Consider the following 22074-nt stretch of genomic DNA (forward strand, 5'->3'; position numbering starts at 1 on the left):
ATGTCTCTCAGTAATAAAAATATCCATGTTGACTGGCAAGAATAAATGTTATGTCTTTATATTTGAGACCTAGCTGAAAATAAAGTTCAATTAACATAGTATCTGGTGAGCACCACTTTTTACTTACTTTTTTTTTTTACTTCACTTACTTAAAACATACACAATGTCCCTTCAGTATGTAAGCATGAGTTTTAAGTTAAGTTTTTTTTGTATTTTTATATTTATTTATTGTTTCAACATTAAAGTGTAAAGTGAATTTTAAGATTTTTAATAATAACCACTGATATCAGCAGTATTTTTAACTAAAACAGTTCGAGCATTTAAACAAGATTCTATTTATATTAGTTTGCTGTTTAGATAAGATAAAATGGGCTACTGGAGCACGTTAAAGTAATTTCAGTAAAAGGCACCGCTGGGATTCGAACCCAGGATCTCCTGTTTACTAGACAGGCGCTTTAACCAACTAAGCCACGGCGCCACGAGCGTTCAGCGCTCAGATTACACTTCAAGTATGTTTTACTAACAGGGTTTTCATCGTGATATTTGTGTTTATTAAGAACACATGTATGTATATATATATGTAGTTACTTTCTACATTTTATATATGATTTATAATGATCATATATATCATTAATTTATCATTAATTTGCATTATAGCTTCTATAGCTGCACTTATATGGAAGGAGGTGCCGGCAGATTTCTGTCCACGTTCGTCGGGCGGCAGAACACACACTGTGTGATTAGGTCAGTATCCTCCAGTAGAGAGACTGAAAATAACCTTCCGCATCCGTCACACTGAAAAACAACATTTAATCAACATTTAGACCCACATGTTCACTCCAATCACGACTTTGCTTCAGTGATGGACTGTAGCATGGAGAGTGCTGTACCGTATGGATCGGACATTCATTTTGCTGATCTGTTCTGCTCTCTATGACTCCAGGTAGCTGCTCATACTGACCAATGTTATACATCCGCACTGTACAGTCCTGTATACACACAGACACACGTGCAATCCGTGAGCAAAAGTATGTGGACACCCGAATATCACATTCATTTGTGCTCACTGCTTCATGAAATAAGTAATCATTCTTATATTTCACTTATTAACATAAATTTTGTCTCCAAAAGCCATACAAATGTATCAATTCAATAAGGCAAGGCAGGGCAAGTTTATTTGTATAGCACCTTTCATACACAGTGGCAATTCAAAGTGCTTTACATAAGGAAAAATTTAAAGCATTAAAACATTTCTGAGATCTAGAACTTCAGAAAGATTTGCAAACATTTAGTTACAATTAAGAGAACATGAAAATAAAACAGAGATAAAAAAAATTGAAAAAACATGAAAAAAATAAAAGAAAATATAGTAAAATGAGGGCCACACAGACCCAGAGCCACACATACTCTCAGTAAATATCAATAAATGGGGGCCACACAGACCCTAGGGCCACACAGACTCCCCTTAAATAATAATAAAAATAGGCCACACAGACCCAGAGCCACAGAGACTCTCAGTAAATATCAATAAATGAGGGCCACACAGACCCAGAGCCACACAGACTCTCAGTAAATAATAATAAAGATCGGTCACACAGACCTTGGGCCACACAGACTCCCCTTAAATAATAATAAAAATAGGCCACACAGACCTTAACACACAATAATAACAATCAGTTAGGGTTGCGAAATTTCCGTCATTCGAATATGGGAAAGTGAATACGACACATGATTTGCTAATTAGATAGATAATTACAGCTGAACTGGAACACAGGTGTTCCTAATAATGTGACTGGTCCAACAAGCTCACAAACTGGTGTCCATTTACTCCTGGACATATAGCATTTATTCCAAATACAATATCTCACCTTTGAGGAAGATACCACCCAGTTCTTATCAGCACTAATGTCCACATCTGTCACCCAGTCTTTATGGCCCTGAGATTGAAAACAGTATAAAAATGATTAAGTAAAACACAGTGTACTATTTTAGTTATATAGATTCCATAACAACAACCTTAAACTACTGTTTACCTTCAGCATCAGGGTTTTAAACGGCCCTTTCAAATCCCACAGTGCTACACTCCTGTCGTATGCACCGGACACAAGAATCGAGGCTAGAAATCAGATTACTTTATTGTCTTTTAAACTGACTTTTAAATCATGTCCATTATTTTGTATTATTTAAGCAATGGCTGAGCCTTAACTATCACTGGAGAAGGTGCAAGAGCTGACACTTCCAGCGTGGCCTTTGCTGAGTGGCACTCCTCCTCTGGAACGGAATGAACCTGTCTGTACGTCCCACAGCTTCAGAGTGCGGTCCCATGATGCCGTGCACAAGTATCGACCATCGCAGCTGAAGCAGCAGTTGGAGATGACGTTTGTGTGGGCACTAGGGTGGGAAAGACATGCCTTAAAAGCTGAAATATAATTGTTGGAGGATTGTGTCATTACAAGTGAATAGTTTAGGGTTAGTGCATAGCCCACAGTTAAGAGACATCACAGTCCCGACTGAACCCTGATAAAAGCTGAATGACTAAGCTAATCCATATTTAAATTACTGAATACAATTCAAACAATTGAGAGTAAAGGGCCTTGTTCAAAGGGTTAACATTGGCAGCTTGGCGTTCTACTCACTAGTACGACACCTTAACTGTTGAGCTATGACGGCAACTAACAGGCAGTTGGTAAACCACAGCCTGCTTTTTAAACATGGTAAGAATAAAACGTTAGTTTTAGGGGCATTAGGAAATTGTATCTGCTTAGCTTAGCTTTTCTAGTTCCAACAGGTTACATAAGGTGAGTTCTCAGGTGTCCAAATACTTTTGACCACATAGTGTATATCCAAATAAGAATACCTGTTAATAGTCAGAGTGGTTTTCTGAGAACAGAGGTCCCACAAGCGAACGGATCTGTCCACTGATACGCTGGCCAAGTGCTGAGTTTGAGGATCGAACCGGCAGCTCATCACTGTGGATCTATGATGGTCTAGGGGACACAAAAAAGCAGACGGTTAATCAAACCCCTGACATTTAACTAGCGCCAGTTAATTGTACTGGAGCTGTATGATGTGGCCATAATTATAATTGGTGTCACAGACAGTATACCTTTTATATAATGCAATCTTTGTCCTGTGTCAGCACAGTTGAGATAGAGAGCGTTTTCCATGTCTGAAGCACTTGCCACATACTTTCCATCCCCTGAAATGCTGCACGACATCAACGGACCACCTTGCAATACTGTCCACTGAGAACACACACTGTTGCATTACTGACGGTTTATTATAAGCTTTTTATTAGATCTGATCATATTCTAAACCAGCATTAAATGCAAGATCAAGGCATCTTAATAGGAGATTTGAATAATTTACCAGTAATTTGCCAGTTTCCAGGTCCCAGGCATTTAAATTCATATCCCAGGAGGATGTAATTACTCTACGAGACACAAAACAAAAGACAAAAACTCAAATCTGTGCCATAAGTGTCAGTTTTTTTTACCTGCCAGTGGTGGATTCTCACTGTTAGTCACCCTTTATGAATTATACACTGGCATGGCCAATTGTGCATATTGGATGAGATCGCTGGGCTACTCAAGCACTATTAGATCATTGCACCACTTAGGCACGCTACATCATTTTTAATAATTGTTTTAGTCCACTGGGTGCAGTTTTTAAATGTAATTTTCATCACCGCTTTATTCTAGTCAGGGTAGCAGTGGATACGTTCCACCAGAAAACACTGGCTGTGTCTGAAGGAATTGTATACTGTCCAGGATATTCCTGTTTTGCTCCCAGTCTTGTCTGAGTAGATGCCAGGTTAGCCTGGATAGCGCTGGATTTGAACCTGGATCTCATGCACCACCCAACCGACCAGCCTTATTTATACGGTCAGTCAATCAATCAAGATTCCATTTTGCTTGATTAATAAGAGAACATTAGTAGATATTGCTGCATAGCAAGTGGTTAATGGCACCCTAGGGGGAGTGTTTCAGTTTCCCATGGTGACAGCATTAGAGGCGACAGCTTTCATGGCAACAGCTTTTGTGGCAACAGCTTTCGCAGCAAACGTTTGTGTGGCAGCAGCGTCTTCTAACAAAGGACCACGCAGTAAAGAAGGCCGACAGGAGAGGGTGTAACTAAGATGTGAGTGTGTTGGCAGCGGAGGTTTTTAAAGCCAAGGCATTTCATTTGTGGGCTAAATGGATTTAAAAGAAGTTGGTTGGCAGGGTTGTTTACTGTTGTAAACATAAAGCAACAAAATGCATCAAGATTATGGAGTCATTAAATACATAATGTAGGGAATGTTAATAAAAACAGTAGTGCATATCAAGGCCTTTATATATTAAGGTCAAGTTGTCAATTTTATCAGCTCCACTTACCATATAGAAGCACTTTGTAGTTCTACAATTACTGGCTGTAGTCCATCTACTGTATTTCTCCACATGCTTTGTTAGCCCCCTTTCACCCTGTTCTTCAATGGTCAGGACCCCCCTAGGACCACCACAGAGCAGGTATTATTTAGGTGGTGGATCATTCTCAGCACTGCACTGACACTGACATGGTGGTGGTGTGTTAGTGTGTGTTGTGCTGGAGTTTTTAAATATCGTGTCCACTCACTGTCCACTCTATTAGACACTCCATCCTAGTTGGTCCACCTTGTAGATGTAAAGTCGGAGACGATCGCTCATCTATTGCTGCTGTTTGATCAGTCGGTCATCTTCTAGACCTTCATCAGTGGTCACAGGACGCTGCCCACGGGGCGCTGTTGGCTGGATATTTTTGGTTGGTGGACTATTCTCAGTCCAGCAGTGACAGTGAGGTGTTTGAACTCCATCAGCATTGCTGTGTCTGATCCACTCATACCAGCACAACATACCACCGCCATGACAGTGTCACTGCTGTGCTGAGAATGATCATCCACCTAAATAATACTTGTAATACTAATAATGCTTTGTGGTGGTCCTGTGGGGGTCCTGACCATTGAAGAACAGATGGACTACAGTCAGTAATTGTAGAACTACAAAGTGCTTCTATATGGTAAGTGAAGCCAATAAAATGGACAGTGTGTGTAGAAATAAGGAGCTGGTTTTAATGTTATGGCTGATCAGTGTATATAGTGAGAAATGTTTTGAAATGTGTACCTGTTTCTCTCTGGGACCAAACAACACCTAGTGATGACATCCGAGTGTCCTTTAAACACCATCAACTGAGCTCCTGTCTCCACATCCTACAAAGAAATATAAAAGATAAAGAACTTATCTTATAAAGAACACAAAAAGAAATAAACCATTCATTAAAAAAGCAAAAATCAAACCACACACACGAGGTACACAATACAATGTTTACATTTGAAAAAAAAAAATTTGTATTCTTACCCAAAACATTGCCGTTTTGTCATGAGAGCCAGTGAGAAGTCGAGTGTCGTGTAAGCAGAAGTGACAGCTGGAGACAGAGTCAGCATGTCCTCTTAAGACCTTCACGGCAATCTACGGACGACATAAGATTAACTGAAAAGATCACTCAGACATCACACACATTAATACCACTTGGTTTTGAAATAGGATGTCCAGCAAGCTCATAATCATGTGTCCAGATACTTTTGGCCATATAGTCTAGCTGATTTATAGAGTGTCTTAGCTTTCTAGTCTCTTTTCTTGTCAAAGTTAAATTCCTCATTTCACAGGTGAGATAAGAGAGACAACATGTAAACAAACAAGCTGCTCCAGCAGTTATACACCGATCAGCCATAACATTAAACCCACCTCCTTGTTTCTACACTCACTTTACCATTTAGAAGCACTTTGCAGTTCTACAACTACTAACTGTAGTCCATCTGTTTCTCTGCATGCTTTTTGTTAGCCCCCTTTCATGCTGTTCTTTAATGGTCAGGACTCCTAGAGCAGGTATTATTTAGGTGGTGGATCATTCTCAGCACTGCAGTGACACTGTCATGGTGGTGGTGTGTTAGTGTGTGTTGTGCTGGTATGAGTGGATCAGACACAGCAATGCTGCTGGACTGAGAATAGTCCACCAACCAAAAACATCCAGGCAACAGCACCCCTTGGGCAGCTTCCTGTGACCACTGATGAAGGTCTACAAGATGACCGACTCAAACAGCAGCAATAGATGAGCGATCGTCTCTGACTTTACATCTACAAGGTGGACCAACTAGGTAGGAGTGTCTAATAGATTGGACAGTGAGTGGACTGTGGACAGTGTCTGATTCACTCATACCAGCACAACACACACTAACACACCACCACCATGTCAGTGTCACTGCAGTGCTGAGAATGATCAACCACCTAAATAATACCTGCTCTGTAGTGGTCCTGTGGGGGTCCTGACCATTGAAGAACAGGGTGAAAGGGGGCTAAAAAGGTATGTAGAGAAACAGATGGACAACAGTCAGTAATTGTAGAACTACAAAGTGCTTCTATATGGTAAGTGGAGCTGATAAAATGGACAGTGAGTGTAGAAACAAGGAGGTGGTTTTAAGGTTATATATATTGGTGGAATGTAAAGCTGCCCAGATGTTTACAGTTGTGTAAGGTTAGTGAATGAAGCTGTAGTTACCTGTGCATGAGGCTCATGTCCCCACAATGAAGACACTTCTTTTCTGTTCTTCTCCTCTTTAATCGGCTCATCTAGAGCCAAAGGATCCTCCTGTTCACTTAACATTTCAGTCACAAACTGTACCAGAAGTTTAACCAGAGTAATCACCTCTGTTTACACTGTTGTAAAAGTTGTATGTAGTTGAGACGCGCTATCAGCTGTTTCTGTGGCAACATTCGGATCGGATCCTTCCAGTATCGACTCATGTGTCGTTTGCAATCGAGTCGGCTCTTTTAGGTAAGAGTTGGGAGTCGACTCGCTATAAAGCCCAGTTTAAATAGTCTAGGGTGCATTTCTGACTTGCGACCGGTGTTTTAAAATGCAGATGGACCCACCGCGAAATTGACCAGGTTAAAGCAGTACAAATAAAACTTTTAAATCCTGTCTGGGAAGTCCAAGTACTGAGCTTCAGTAAGGTATACCTCCTTGTTTCTACACTCACTGTTCATTTTATCAGCTCCATCTACCATATAGGAGCACTTTGTAGTTCTACAATTACTGACTGTAGTCCATCTGTTTCTCTGCATGCTTTGTTAGCCCCCTTTCACCCTGTTCTTCAATGGTCAGGACCCCCACAGAGCAGGTATTATTTAGGTGGTGGATCATTCTCAGCACTGCAGTGACACTGACCACTGATGGTGGTGTGTTAGTGTGTGTTGTGCTGGAGCGCTGCTGGAGTTTTTTAATACCGTGTCCACTCACTGTCCACTCTATTAGACACTCCTACCTAGTCGGTCCACCTTGTAGATGTAAAGTCAGAGACGATCGCTCGTCTATTGCTGCTGTTTGAGTTGGTCATCTTCTAGAGTCTAGACCTTCACCAGTGGTCACAGGACGTTGACCACGGGGCGCTTTTGGCTGGATGTTTTTGGTTGGTGGACGATTCTCAGTCCAGCAGTGACAGTGAGGTGTTTAAAAAAACTCCATCAGCGCTGCTGTGTCTGATCCACTCATACCGGCACAAAACACACTAACACACCACCGCCATGTCAGTGTCACTGCAGCTGAAGAACAGCATGAAAGGGGGCTAACAAAGCATGCAGAGAAACAGATGGACTACAGTCAGTAATTGTAAATAACATTTTGAACACCAATATGCATATTAGTAAGTTTTACGTAAAAGCGTCTTTGAATGACTATCAATTCGTGGCATTTCTACAGAAGAGCGACTTCACAAACAAGGATTTATCATCACATTTCTTTTATTTTAAATGCATGTACAATTTTTTAAGTTCATTTCTTAATTAAGAAAAAAACAGCAGGGGTGGTGAAGGGAAAATAAATGCAGATCTTCGTGTGCAGTCTTTTCACACAAAATCAAATCCTCATGGAGGACAGTTCATTCATCTTCAAGCACAATCACTTCTTTCCATGGAGGTTTTTCAATCTATGAAAAATAGACAGATGAGTGTTAGTGCACATGCTTTCATACTTTCATACTTTAATATTTAATATAGACATAGTGCATTATACCTCATGCATTGTGCCAGCTGGTAAAACACTATAGCACATTTTGAAAGATGCTATAAACCTATTGAGAATTTCCCAAATAATTACATATAGTTTATACACTATAAACATGACCTGCCTAAGTTATTACCAGACAACAGAACTGGGTCTTGATCTGGAATTTGAATGATCTGGGGTACAGACACTTAAAATATCTACCAGAAACATATATGAGAAAGAGCTTAACAGGTAAAATACTGACCTCTGAAGCAGGTCCTGCGTGGACGCTGTCGCCCTCCCTGCCTCTATTATGTCATCGCTGTCCGTGTCTGATTCATTCGAACTTGTGTCGGACACCTCCGCTTTCTTTTTCTTCTTCTTCTCTTTGCCCTTATGCTTGTGCTTTTTACTTTTCTTTTTATGCTGGAAGAGAATGGAAAGTGATACACGTGGCATACATGATATACATGGCAAAACCTTTACATTTCATTACATTTTCGGCATTTAGCAGACGCTTTTATCCAGAGCGACTTACAGTACTGTGACAGTATATTGTCTAAGCAATTGAGGGTTAAGGGCCTTGCTTAGGGCCCAACAGTGGCAGCCTGGCAGAGGTGAGGCTTGAACCGGTAACCTTTCAATTAAGTCCAATCCAGTTCCTTAACCACTAGGCTACAACTGCCCACTACCTACACCGATCAGCCCTAATATTAAAACCACCTCCTTGTTTCTACACTCACTGTCCATTTTATCAGCTCTACTAACCATATAGAAGCACTTTGAAGTTCTACAATTACTGACTGTAGTCCGTCTGTTTCTCTGCATGCTTTGTTAGCCCCCTTTCATGCTGTTCTTCAATGGTCAGGACCATCACAGAGCGATCGTCTCTGACTTTACATCTACAAGGTGGACCAACTAGGTAGGAGTGTCTAATGGAATAATTAAAAACTCCAGCAGCGCTGCTGTGTCTGATCCACTCGTACCAGCACAACACACACTAACACACCACCACCATGTCAGTGTCACTTCAGTGCTGAGAATGATCCTTCACCTAAATAATACTTGCTCTGTAGTGGTCCTGGGAGAGTCCTGACCAGTGAAGAACAGCATGAAAGGGGGATAAAAAGGCTAATTTAAGGCAGAATAGAACACTTTGTTCTCAATACTTCGCATTTGACTACGTCATATTTGTCTCACTGGTGACGCATTTAAAAGGTCGACAGTAAACTGGGTCAAAGTTCAACTAGACTGAACTTTGGGCACAGTGGTAAGCTGTAAAAACCAAGTAAATCTACTGCTAGCACAGCAACAAGCGTGTGAGTTCAGCTTACCTTCTTTTCTTTGCGCTGTTTGTGTTCCTTCTTCGATCTGTGCTTCGCTTTGCTTTGTTTCTTGTGTTTTTCCTCCTGTGCTGGTGGGGATGATGATGATGATGGGAACGTTAGACCTGGAAGGCAGAAGAGATTCAAGTAATAAACTCAACTGTCATCAAATCTGACACAATTAGACCAAGGTTCTATTTTTATGATCTCAGTGCTGCTGTACTTTATGGAATTGTTAAAATGTGCACAGGTGAGTTCATATGCCAATCAGCCTTGTGCACGGAGAGCCACACCCTGATCAGCATTATTCCTCGACTCGTCCGCGGGCGCCATCAACCAGCCAGGAGAGGTCGTAAATCACCCAGTTATGAGGAGTCCCTATCCTGTGTTCATGTAGATGCCCAGCCCAGCCGTATGGCGGAGCTGAGGTTCAATATGATGTATTCCAAATCCCAGCTCTGGTGTGCTAGCATGTTTTATCGCTGCCCACCTGAGCGGCTCGCTCTAGTCTTTTATCAGTGGACACTTTCTGCTGTTGGCTTTATATTTTTGGATGGATTGCTATTCTCCCCCCAGCATGGACATTGGGGTGTTTATAAATCCCAACAACACTACTGCAACCTAATGCAGTCATACCAGCACACCACAATATCATGAATTTAACACGTGGAGACTGTTCTGCTTAATAAATTGGGTATAAGAGGTGGTAAAGAGGAGCTACAGTCAGTAACTGTATACCCATAAAACTAATCTGTATGGTGCAGACCCACCAGGTGGAGGCAGCCTGGGTCCGAACTCCTCACAGTCAAGATCTCTAGTTTGTACAGCAGGAGCAGTAGAAGCACTGGCTTGCTGTGTCTGGTCAGGAGGAGGCTTCGGTTCTGTCGGTGTACTACGACTTGGCATGGGAGGAGGCCGAGTAAAACCCGAAGCGGCACTGGGCACGACTGGTACATTTTTCACAGCCTCCACCTCCTGTTCTTCCTCCTCATCGCTGCCTTCCTCGGATGAAGATGAGCTTTTCTCATCCGAAGAGCTGGCAAAGATGGCTTTAAAGAGATCCATTGGAGGTCTGACTTCTTCTTCAGCCTCCTCGTCATCCTCAGTCTTCTTGTCGGTCTGCTTGGTGTCGGTCTCAGCTGCTTTAGACTGAAGTGAAAAAGTACCACAGTGAGCAATCAACACAAATCCTAAAACCTATACTGTATGGCCAAAAGTATAGGGACTATAGAAAGTATAGGGAATACCTAAGGTTAAAGTGTTTTAGCCACATTCATTGCCAACAGGTATATAAAATCAATTATAAAAACAAACCAAGTGTTTTTTTATCCTTTGTGGTTACAGTCATGGCTGTGCCAGGTCTGGTTCAACTGGGAAACACTGGGCGCAAGATAGAAATACCCTGAACAGGGCGCCAATCCATCATCTATGATGTATCTGTTATGGTAGGTCTATCCTCTAAAATAATGTATGTATGTACACTGATCAGCCATAACATTAAAACCTCCTTGTTTCTACACTCTACTTACCACATAGAAGCACTTTGTAGTTCTACAATTACTGACTGGAGTCCATCTGTTTCTCTATATACCTTTTTAGCCTGCTTTCACTCTGTTCTTCAATGGTCAGGACCCCGACAGGACCACTACAGAGCAGGTATTATTTAGGTGGTGGATCATTCTCAGCACTGCAGGGACACTGACATATGGTGGTGGTGTGTTAGTGTGTGTTGTGCTGGAGTTTTTAAATACCGTGTCCACTCACTGTCCACTCTATTAGACACTCCTACCTAGCCGGTCCACCTTGTAGATGTAAAGTCAGAGACGATCGCTCATCTATTGCTGCTGTTTGAGTCGGTCATCTTGTAGACCTTCATCAGCGGTCACAGGACGCTGCCTACGGGGTGCTGTTGGCTGGGTATTTTTGGTTGGTGGACTATTCTCAGTCCAGCAGTGACAGTGAGGTGTTATCTACTCACACCACCACCATGTCAAATAATACCTGCTCTGTAGTGGTCCTGGGAGAGTCCTGACCATTGAAGGACAGCATGAACAAAGCATGCAAAAAAACAGATGGACTACAGTCAGTAATTGTAGAACTACAAAGTGCTTCTATATGGTAAGTGGAGCTGATAAAATAGACAATGAGTGTAGAAACAAGGTGGTTTTAATGTTATGGCTGATCGGTGTTTGTATGGCATACAAGAGGCATGTTTACTCTTATCAAGCTAAAGGATTTACCTTGACAGCAGTAACAGAGCCTGGTTGTGCTGGAACACTGCCTGCCTGCTGTTGTTGCACTGGAGCAACCGGAGCCTCATCGGTGACTCTAGGAGGTTCTTTAACCTTCGCTTCCTGTTCAGCTACATCCCACCTGGAGCGTTTGTTTGAAGCTGAAGGGGCGGGAGTGACGGAGGAAGCTGGGCCGGAAGACGGGCTGGCTTGAGAGCTCTGTCCTTTATCCAATACAGTCAGGAAGTTAAATACAGAGTACTTGTCCCTCTTAACTTTGGGCAGGCCCACTATACTCGAGCTGGCAATCAGAACACAGCAGATAGGTAGAGACGTTTTATCAGTAAACCTGTGTCATATTTAGTGATATTCATACTGACATTTTGAAGACACACTTATCAAGCTCCATGCAGGTTCCTACATGACTTGGAGTCTCCTTGGGAGGTTTATATACTGTATATGCTGGAATAAACAGTCCACAGACTGATACAGTAGTACCCCCAGTCTACAACTTCACTGAACCATGGTTGGAAAAGAGGTAAACAGTTCCTAATTGGGATTCAAGTCATGAGAATCATCTCTTTGTGGAGTGTATCCAGGCTGTACACGCTTCCCACAGTTAGTCACATAGCAGTCATATCTGTATTTTGCTGCTTGTATTTTAGTTCAAGGAGATCAAGGAGAAGCCGTCTTGATTCAGAGAGAAAAAGGCTAAATGCTTATGGTGGTAAATTATGAAATATTACTATTTACTGTTGTTTTTAAGCGGTAAAGTCCACTAGCCCAGTGGTCTGTGGTACCGTGGTGCAAAAAAGCTTGGGGACCACTGCGCTAGCCCACTAGTGCTGAGATATGGGGATCCAGGATGTTTTTTTTTTTGTTTGTTTATGAAATTTTTCTCCCTTTTAAGCGCGTCCAATTGCCCGATTGCGTCACGCTTCCTCTCCACCAATGTCGATCCCCGCTCTGATTGAGGAGAACGAAGCTAACGCACACCCCCCTCCGACACGTGGGCAGCAGCCGTATGCATCTTGTCACCTACACTTTGACGAGTGCGGTGCAGCTCAGCACTGTGTACGGAGAGACACGCCCTGACAGCACTCTTTTCTCATCTCTGATCTCTGTAATTGCATTGGTTATGAGAGAGACCTTATCCGGCTTAATCCCACCCCGATCTGAACAACAGGCAAATCGTTGTTCATGTGGCTGCTCGATACGATGTATTCGAGATCCCAGCTCTGGTTCCAGCATGTGTTTTTACCGCTGCACCACCTGGGTTTGATTCTCAACAGTGATATTGGCCAGTCGGGTGTCTGTGTGGACACGATTGGCTAATGTCCGAGAGGAAGGAAGGAGCCCGTTCCCAAGCCTGAATAAGGCAATAGGGTTGCATCAGGATGGACATCCAGCACAAAAACAGTATGCAGACCAGATCTGCTGGTAACTAATTAATAAATAACACTGTATCATATATACAGTATATAGTCGTATGAATAGGAAAGAACATTATATACAGAATTAATTTGGTATTATCTGTGGTCTCAGGCATCCACAAGGGATCTTGGTATGTATCCCATGCAGAGGGGATGTGGGCAACACTAAACTCATAAGCACTTAGTCTAAGACCAGACTAAATCCTCACCCTGGGTATGGATGTGGGACGTTAAACCGCTTGCACAAGAGTTTATCTGGGTGCCACTCGAAGGTGTCTCTTGTTAATTTTCCAAACATCTTCATCTTAACTGCTGCCTGCTTGTCGTTGACATCACTCTGAGAGAACACAGCGCACACACACACACACACACACACAATTATTGATACAACAGTAAGGACTGACAATTTTGACAATTCAGCATTTGTCCTAGTAAGTCAGTGGGTCACAGTGGGTCAGTTTTCTCCAGAATCAATGAGCACACACCCCCGAGTTAGTGGATTTACTGACCTCTTCATCTCGTGTCACCTCTACAGAGTCCGTGTCGTCCTCGGCTTTGGCGCGGGTGAAGCGAGAAGAAAGCGACGAGTTACTCGGCTTGTAGAGCACGGCCGCGCGCGTGAACTCGTCTCGCTCCCGTCCTCTCTCCCACTCGGTCATACTCGGGTCCAGACTCGACTCCAGAGCGTCTGGATGTCAGGCATAGAGGTGGACACACAAAACGAAACATAGAAAGTACAGCTCAGAGGACAGGACAGGCTACATGGCAAATGTACTACAGCCCTAAGAGATACTTAATGAAGTGTGGATTGTGAAAGCTGAACAATTACTTCATGATCATTCCTCACCTTTGTTTCCCTGCTTTAGACGGCTGATATAGAGGTCATATCGCTCCTGTTTCTCTGGGTTATTCTGAAACGGCTTAAAAGTCTGACCGGTTTGAGCTGCGGGGCTCGTCCAGGCACTGAGAGCCTGCTGTGTGGCAGAGGAAGCCTGGAGCTGGGTGTCTGCTTGGGCTTTAGAAACCTGAGGCTGAGTATCTGGGGTAGAATGAGAAGCGCTGGGCTGCAAACGGCTGTTCCGGACCTCACTCAACCGGTCCCTGTCCTTACTGTTCAGCAGGTCAAACACAGAACTTGGACCTGATTGGCACACGAGACAAAAACGTATCACAATAAATTCATTGTTACATTCAATATTAGATACCTATCGGGTACCGACATAATGGCAGCCCACCTGATGCTCTGTACACTCCCCAGACCCCATTTAATAATCAATATGAATTAATAACGTCTGTATAGTAGGTGTAGCTTACAAACAATCAATGAATAAACATAGCAGATAGGCATCCCTAATAAATTGCCTATAAAGTCATAGTCATAGTGTGTACTGCATTCACACCCTATCATACCCTGTAAGCTGCTTTCTCCCAACATCTCTCTTCTCTGAGCAGAGTCCAGTGTATGCCGGCTTTGCTGGGGTGCATTCTGAGACAGCTGGCCACGTGAAGACTGGAGCACCTGAGCCACCAGTGGGCTGACGGAGGACGGGTCCACCGGTGGCCGGAAATAGTGCACAGGCCGATAGTCCCGTGGCAGATCAGGTGGTGGGAACACCTATTTAATACAATTAGAATGTACATTATGTTATTATGTAATGTTAATGTCCCATAGGACTAATGAGCGCTTCACATTGAAAGCCCATAGACAAAACACTTACCTTTTTAATCTCTGCAGGCTTGGAAGTCAGACTAAAACCTTCCAGAATCTTCCCCACGTACGCTGCATCCCGTTTTAAAGCTAAATCAAAGCAAGGAAACATTCTCACTCTCTAAACAACTTACAAACGTAGTAAATCAATGCCTGAATACACTATTAGTTCCAACCTGATGATATACACTGATCAGCCATAACATTGTTTCTACACTCACTGTCCATTTTATCAGCTACACTTACCATACAGACTACCATCTGTTTCTCTGCATGCTTTGTTAGCCCCCTTTCACCCTGTTCTTCAATGGTCAGGACCCCCACAGGACCACTACAGACTAGGCATGATTTAGGTGGTGGATCATTCTCAGCACTTCACTGACACTGACATGACATGGTGGTTGTGTGTTAGCGTGTGTTGTGCTGCAATGCTGATGGAGTTTTGAAACACCTCACTGTCACTGCTGGACTGAGACTAGTCCACCAACCAAAAACATCCAGCCAACAGCGCCCCGTGGGCAGCGTCCTGTGACCACTGATGAACAGCAGCAATAGATGAGCGATCGTCTCTGACTTTACATCTACTAGGTGGACCAACTAGGTAGGAGTGTCTAATAGAGTGGACAGTGAGTGGACACACCACCACCATGTCATTGTCACTGCAGTGCTGAGAATGATCCACCACCTGAATAATACCTGTTCTGTGGTGGTACTGACCATTGAAGAACAGGGTGAAAGCAAGTTCAAAAAGTATGTAGAGAAACAGATGGACTACAGTCAGTAATTGTAGAACTACAAAGTGCTCCTATATGGTAAGTGGAGCTGATAAAATGGACAGTGAGTGTAGAAACAAGGAGGTGGTTTTAATGTTATGGCTGATCGATGTATAAACATGTCGGGAACAAATAGAATTGTGCATGCATTACAGCAGCATGGCTTTTTATACAGAGAGTGCAGGTGCTAGACTGGCCTGCCTTAACCAGGATAAATCTACTGTACTATTCCTACATGAATTGGGACTCAGACTCACCGTTCTTCTTTGTAGTGTACTGCTGAGGGGCTGTCCACCCGAAAAGCCCATCCCCTGGTTCCTCCCCTCCAAGAACGACGTCGTAGTTGGACATGGCGTCTTTGTGGTAGATATCATCGTCATCCTCCTCCATTGCGCCCACTCCAAACGCCTGCACAGATATGTCCAAAAGGGTAACAGGACTGAATAACAGGACTGAGCAATCAAAATGTTTGGACTGAAAAGACCTCACCTGCCCCGTGATCCCACCCTGGCGTCGGTGCCCTGCCTTCCTGTTGCCAAACAGACTGCTCGATCTATCGGAGTGCACCGTAAAGAGGTCAATATGCCCCATCCCGGAATGGCCGCCCAGAGCCTGTAGGGGGTCGAGGCCTCGGTAGCCGAGCCCATGGAGGTCATCTTTAGGTGTAAAGTCAACTGGAATCACATCCTTGGGGGCAAAGGTCACGTTCTCGGGGGCAAACTCGGCATCATCCTGGATAAAAAAAGCTGAATGTTATCAACTGGCGCAGCACTGTTTTGTTACACTAAAAATCCTCCTACTAGATCTCTCACGGTTAGACTATTATACACTACTGACCAAAAGTATGTGGACATCCTTTTTTCTTCCAAGCACAAAGCAAGGTCCATAAAGACATACACTGAACAGCCTTAACATTAAAACCACCTCACTGTCCATTTTATCAGCTCCACCTACCACATAGGAGCACTTTGTAGTTCTACAATTACTGACTGTAATCCATCTGTTCCTCTGCATCTTTGTTAGCCCCCTTTCATGCTGTTCTTTAATGGTCAGGACTCTTCCAGGACCACTACAGAGCAGGTATTATTTAGGTGGTGGATCATTCTCAGCACTGCACTGACACTGACATGGTGGTGGTGTGTTAGTGTGTGTTGTGCTGGTATGCTGATGGAGTTTTTAAACACCTCATTGTCACTGCTGGACTGAGAATAGTCCACCAACCAAAACATCCAGCCAACAGCGCCCCGTGGGCAGCATCCTGTGACCACTGATGAAGGTCTAGAAGATGACCGACTCAAACAGCAGCAATAGATGAGCGATCGTCTCTGACTTTACATCTACGAGGTGGACCAACTAGGTAGGAGTGTCTAACAGAGTGGACAGTGAGTGGACACGGTATTTAAAAACTTCAGCAGCACTGCTGTGTCTGATCCACTCATACCAGCACCACACACACTAACACTAACACACCACCACCATAATAATAATAGTAATAATACCTGCCATTGAAGAACAGGGTGAAAGCAGGTTAAAAATGTATGCAAAGAAACAGATGGACCACAGTCAGTAATTGTAGAACTACAAAGTGCTTCTATATGGTAAGTGGAGCTGATAAAATGGACAGTGAGTGTCATATTCATGACAGGTAGGTGTTTAATAAAACGGTAATTTACACAAATTGGTCATGAGTACCTCAGATTCCTCAGATCCATTGGGTGGCAGAGCACAGACATGCACCTTAGAATCTGTAATAGATAAGCAGAAAATATTGTTCACATGCAAATGAATACATCCTTTGTTACTGTTATATAAAGTAATATGAGATATATATTATATATAATTACAGTTCACCTGTGTGTTGTTTGCGCTGCCTTCTCTTCAATCGGGGTCCCACACCTTGCCCATCCTTCCATCCCATTTTTCTAAGCATCTGCACCCCTACAGATGAACTACCACACACACAGCACAACTTAACACTAACTGATACGTTATGAATCATGACTACGGTAACACATGGTCTTATTTAGGTACCTTGCGGGTGCTATTAGCTCCTCCAGGAGAGTGTCACCTGGGATGGGAGCTGTAAGCGAGCTGATGGCTCGGGCTTTGTCCCTGATCTGGTCCGGCCTCCCAGAAGCAAAATCATCGGTGGTGATGATCTGTTGTGGTGCAATGCCGTGCTCACCCAAATCCTGTAATACATGATGCTCTAAAGCTTAGTGGTAGGACACAATGTAGCACAAATATGCAAAAGTCTGCATGGCTAGAACTGGTCTGGACGTCTAGCCAAAGTCAAAATAAGTATGGTATGGAATATTAATTATTAATTCATTGTTGTTTTCGCAGCCAAACGACCCATATTGTACCATGGGTTTTCCCAATACACGAATATGAAGAGGGTAACAACATTCAACACTATTTACACAATTAAAAATGATTCAACCATGCTAAAACAGTCAAGAAATTAAGTAACGCATACTTCTTCATCCATGAAGTCCTCCACTTTGACCATTTGCCTATCTGTTTTCTGACCTCGGGATGACACAAATGTAGATGGTGCCCAGCCTATGCAAAATCAATAATATATATATTTTTAAATAAACATTTATAAAAACAAATCAAATAACTCAGACACATGATGCTATTCACGAGAGTAAATTCAACTGACCTTCTTTGGACCCAACAGTATTGAAATAACCAGCGGAGAAACCGCCGGTGAAGGCACCGTGAAACCTCTTGTAGCGGCCCTTCTCATCTTTAACCGTTTGCTCCTGCACAGGTATCGGCTTTCTGATGGGTTCATCTTAGTAGAAGCATAGAAAAAAGGTCAGAATACATGCTTATGTGTATTTATTTATAAGGATTTAACGTCATGTTTTACACTTTGGTTACATTCAGGACAGAAACGGTAGTTACTGGTTACACAAGATTCATCAGTTTAAGTTTAACGTCAAACACACTCACTCACTGTCTTAGGGTCGCAGGGGGGTGCTGGAGCCTATCCCAGCTTTTCAATGGACGCAAGGCACAAAGTAACACACTGGACAGACACACATCCACACACCCATTCTTCTATAGGGCAATTCATCGTCTCCAATTAACCTGACTGCATGTTTCTGGACTGTGGGAAGCTCCCGTTCGTAACCCAAAATGTTCGTATGGTAAACCGTTCGTAACTCAAGGGTCTACTGTACGGTGAATCGATATTCACTTTAAACAGCAGAGGGCACTGGCGCTATTCACCTCGCCTGGTTGACGTCACTACAGGGTTGCCAGGTTCGGAATTTTCCAGCCAAATGTATTTATGTGAGGATACTTTCTTTATTTGTATTATTCATTTGTTTATTCAATGTGGGATTGTTTTAAAATTTCAGTTTTGTTTTTTCTTAACACAAAAAGGGAAATGTGCGGCATTGTTCTGCATAGTTTGTACCTACCTCAGAAATAAAAAAAGACATTCATTATTTCGACACATGAAAGATAAGCACAAATACAGTATTTTATTTTATTTTTTTTAAAGAGAAATAATAAAAAGGAAACTTTGTTCAAAGACGGATGAATCTTTATGCATTAGGATCATCTAGTCCAGCTTGGTGGGTTGAGAGCAATGAGGAATGTATCAGATTTTCCTTTAATATGTCACCTGTTTGTGTGTGATAAACACACATCATATAAACGTACTGCATTGCTATTCCCACCCGTATTCCTACCATACTGCACCAAGGGTCGACATGCAGTTTCTAATGACTGGGTAAAGATTAACCCATTTAAAGTTATTATTTAGTAACCATGCAGCGTAGACAGTATAACAATTACCAACTGTATTAAATATTAAAAGCGTAGAAACACGTATTTGAACTGCGTGTTACTTCTTGAGCAGAATGATACGGAATACAGGTGTGAAATGAATGAAGCAACATGGACAGTTCACACCGCTATTACGGTCCACAGACAGAGATGAAACAGTTTATATTTACAACTGTTCCTATCAGCCTCTCTGTTCCCTGTAACACATTTAACAACACATTAAACCCACCTTCCTCCAGAGGCTCCAAAGGAGTTCCATAAGTCACAAAGTCCTCATCGCTGTCTTCGTCCGACGCCATATTTACATGCACTACGGGGGCTGGCCAGGTTCACATTCTCTGACGGTTCCTGGCAAACGCACTAAATGCAGCGTTCAAGATATCACTTCAACCTTCCAAACCTCAGCCCTGGCTAATGATTAAAAAGAAGCTCAGATGTCAACAATGCAGATACCAGATCACTCTACAATATCACACTAGGACATACCAGGCAATACTCATACTCATACTATGCTTTTTCATTATCATTACTGCATCAGGGAGTTTCACAGTTGTAGGGAATGCTATAAAAGAAAAAGCTTGCAGAACATTCATGCCATAAAGGCCCAGTTAGCTGCAAGTCATTCATACTTGAATAATCCAGCCCATTGTGCTATTTGGAAGTGAGATATTTGGTGAGATATTATCACTGTAGGGGCTGCACATCTCTTCATCCTGCCACCTGTTAGTGGGTGGGATATATGAGCAAGCGTGAGGATTTGAGCCAGTTTGACAAGGGCCGAATTGTGATGGCTAGACGACTGGGTCAGATCAGAGCATCTCCAAAACTGCAGCTCTTGTGGGGTGTTCCCGGTCTGCAGTGGTCAGTCTCTATCAAAAGTCCAAGGTCCAAGGAAGGAACTGGGTCATGGGTGGCCAAGGCTCATTGATGCACGTGGGGAGCGAAGGCTGGCACATGTGGTCTGATCCAACAGATGAGCTACTGTAGCTCAAATTGCTCAATATATATATATACAGTGTATATATATATATATATATATATATACATATATATATATATACATATATATATATATACAGTGTATCACAAAAGTGAGTACACCCCTCACATTTCTGCAAATATTTCATTATATCTTTTCATGGGACAACACTATAGACATGAAACTTGGATATAACTTAGAGTAGTCAGTGTACAGCTTGTATAGCAGTGTAGATTTACTGTCTTCTGAAAATAACTCAACACACAGCCATTAATGTCTAAATAGCTGGCAACATAAGTGAGTACACCCCACAGTGAACATGTCCAAATTGTGCCCAAATGTGTCGTTGTCCCTCCCTGGTGTCATGTGTCAAGGTCCCAGGTGTAAATGGGGAGCAGGGCTGTTAAATTTGGTGTTTTGGGTACAATTCTCTCATACTGGCCACTGGATATTCAACATGGCACCTCATGGCAAAGAACTCTCTGAGGATGTGAGAAATAGAATTGTTGCTCTCCACAAAGATGGCCTGGGCTATAAGAAGATTGCTAACACCCTGAAACTGAGCTACAGCATGGTGGCCAAGGTCATACAGCGGTTTTCCAGGACAGGTTCCACTCGGAACAGGCTTCGCCAGGGTCGACCAAAGAAGTTGAGTCCACGTGTTCGGCGTCATATCCAGAGGTTGGCTTTAAAAAATAGACACATGAGTGCTGCCAGCATTGCTGCAGAGGTTGAAGACGTGGGAGGTCAGCCTGTCAGTGCTCAGACCATACGCCGCACACTGCATCAACTCGGTCTGCATGGTCGTCATCCCAGAAGGAAGCTGACGCACAAGAAAGCCCGCAAACAGTTTGCTGAAGACAAGCAGTCCAAGAACATGGATTACTGGAATGCCCTGTGGTCTGACAAGACCAAGATAAACTTGTTTGGCTCAGATGGTGTCCAGCATGTGTGGCGGCGCCCTGGTGAGAAGTACCAAGACAACTGTATCTTGCCTACAGTCAAGCATGGTGGTGGTAGCATCATGGTCTTGGGCTGCATGAGTGTTGCTGGCACTGGGGAGCTGCAGTTCATTGAGGGAAACATGAATTCCAACATGTACTGTGACATTCTGAAACAGAGCATGATCCCCTTCCTTCGAAAACTGGGCCTCATGGCAGTTTTCCAACAGGATAACGACCCCAAACACAACCTCCAAGATGACAACTGCCTTGCTGAGGAAGCTGAAGGTAAAGGTGATGGACTAAACCCAATTGAGCACCTGTGGCGCATCCTCAAGTGGAAGGTGGAGGAGTTCAAGGTGTCAAATAACCACCAGCTCCATGATGTCATCATGGAGGAGTGGAAGAGGATTCCAGTAGCAACCTGTGCAGCTCTGGTGAATTCCATGCCCAGGAGGGTTAAGGCAGTGCTGGATAATAATGGTGGTCACACAAAATATTGACACTTTGGGCACAATTTGGACATGTTCACTGTGGGGTGTACTCACTTATGTTGCCAGCCATTTAGACATTAATGGCTGTGTGTTGAGTTATTTTCAGAAGACAGTAAATCTACACTGCTATACAAGCTGTACACTGACTACTCTAAGTTATATCCAAGTTTTATTTCTATAGTGTTGTCCCATGAAAAGATATAATAAAATATTTGCAGAAATGTGAGGGGTGTACTCACTTTTGTGATACACTGTATATACTGTATATATGCCCCTCTCAGACTCACAGCAACCATGGAGTCAGTACCAAACTTAACCCAGGGTAAAA

The 22074-nt window shown here is 43.0% G+C and overlaps 2 protein-coding genes and 1 non-coding gene across 3 annotated transcripts; all 3 read right to left on the minus strand.

The window, feature by feature from the left end:
* Positions 1-404: 404 nt before the first annotated feature.
* On the minus strand, positions 405-478 carry trnat-agu (transfer RNA threonine (anticodon AGU)). The gene has a single exon. It is a non-coding gene; the product is annotated as a tRNA-Thr (tRNA).
* Positions 479-528: 50 nt separating this feature from the next.
* On the minus strand, positions 529-6710 carry LOC134304167 (WD repeat-containing protein 88-like). The gene is made up of 11 exons (XM_062989747.1): positions 6571-6710; positions 5373-5483; positions 5139-5224; positions 3370-3433; positions 3107-3245; positions 2858-2987; positions 2207-2391; positions 2034-2116; positions 1869-1937; positions 891-989; positions 529-795 (listed from the first exon to the last, which is right to left on the minus strand). The coding sequence occupies exons 1-11, from the start codon at positions 6673-6675 to the stop codon at positions 673-675; spliced, it is 1194 nt and encodes a 397-aa protein (XP_062845817.1). The 5' UTR covers positions 6676-6710; the 3' UTR covers positions 529-672.
* A 1083-nt stretch (positions 6711-7793) lies between these two features.
* On the minus strand, positions 7794-19689 carry gpatch1 (G patch domain containing 1). The gene is made up of 18 exons (XM_062989744.1): positions 19562-19689; positions 18194-18328; positions 18005-18090; positions 17557-17717; positions 17377-17474; positions 17218-17270; positions 16015-16257; positions 15783-15933; positions 14763-14842; positions 14455-14659; positions 13892-14185; positions 13554-13732; positions 13254-13381; positions 11621-11912; positions 10151-10529; positions 9390-9505; positions 8321-8481; positions 7794-7996 (listed from the first exon to the last, which is right to left on the minus strand). Exons 1-18 carry the CDS (start codon positions 19629-19631, stop codon positions 7969-7971), a joined length of 2859 nt encoding a protein of 952 aa, XP_062845814.1. The 5' UTR covers positions 19632-19689; the 3' UTR covers positions 7794-7968.
* Between the last annotated feature and the right edge of the window lie 2385 nt (positions 19690-22074).

This window comes from Trichomycterus rosablanca, chromosome 27, assembly GCF_030014385.1.
Source record: "Trichomycterus rosablanca isolate fTriRos1 chromosome 27, fTriRos1.hap1, whole genome shotgun sequence".
Taxonomy (NCBI): Eukaryota; Metazoa; Chordata; class Actinopteri; order Siluriformes; family Trichomycteridae; genus Trichomycterus; species Trichomycterus rosablanca.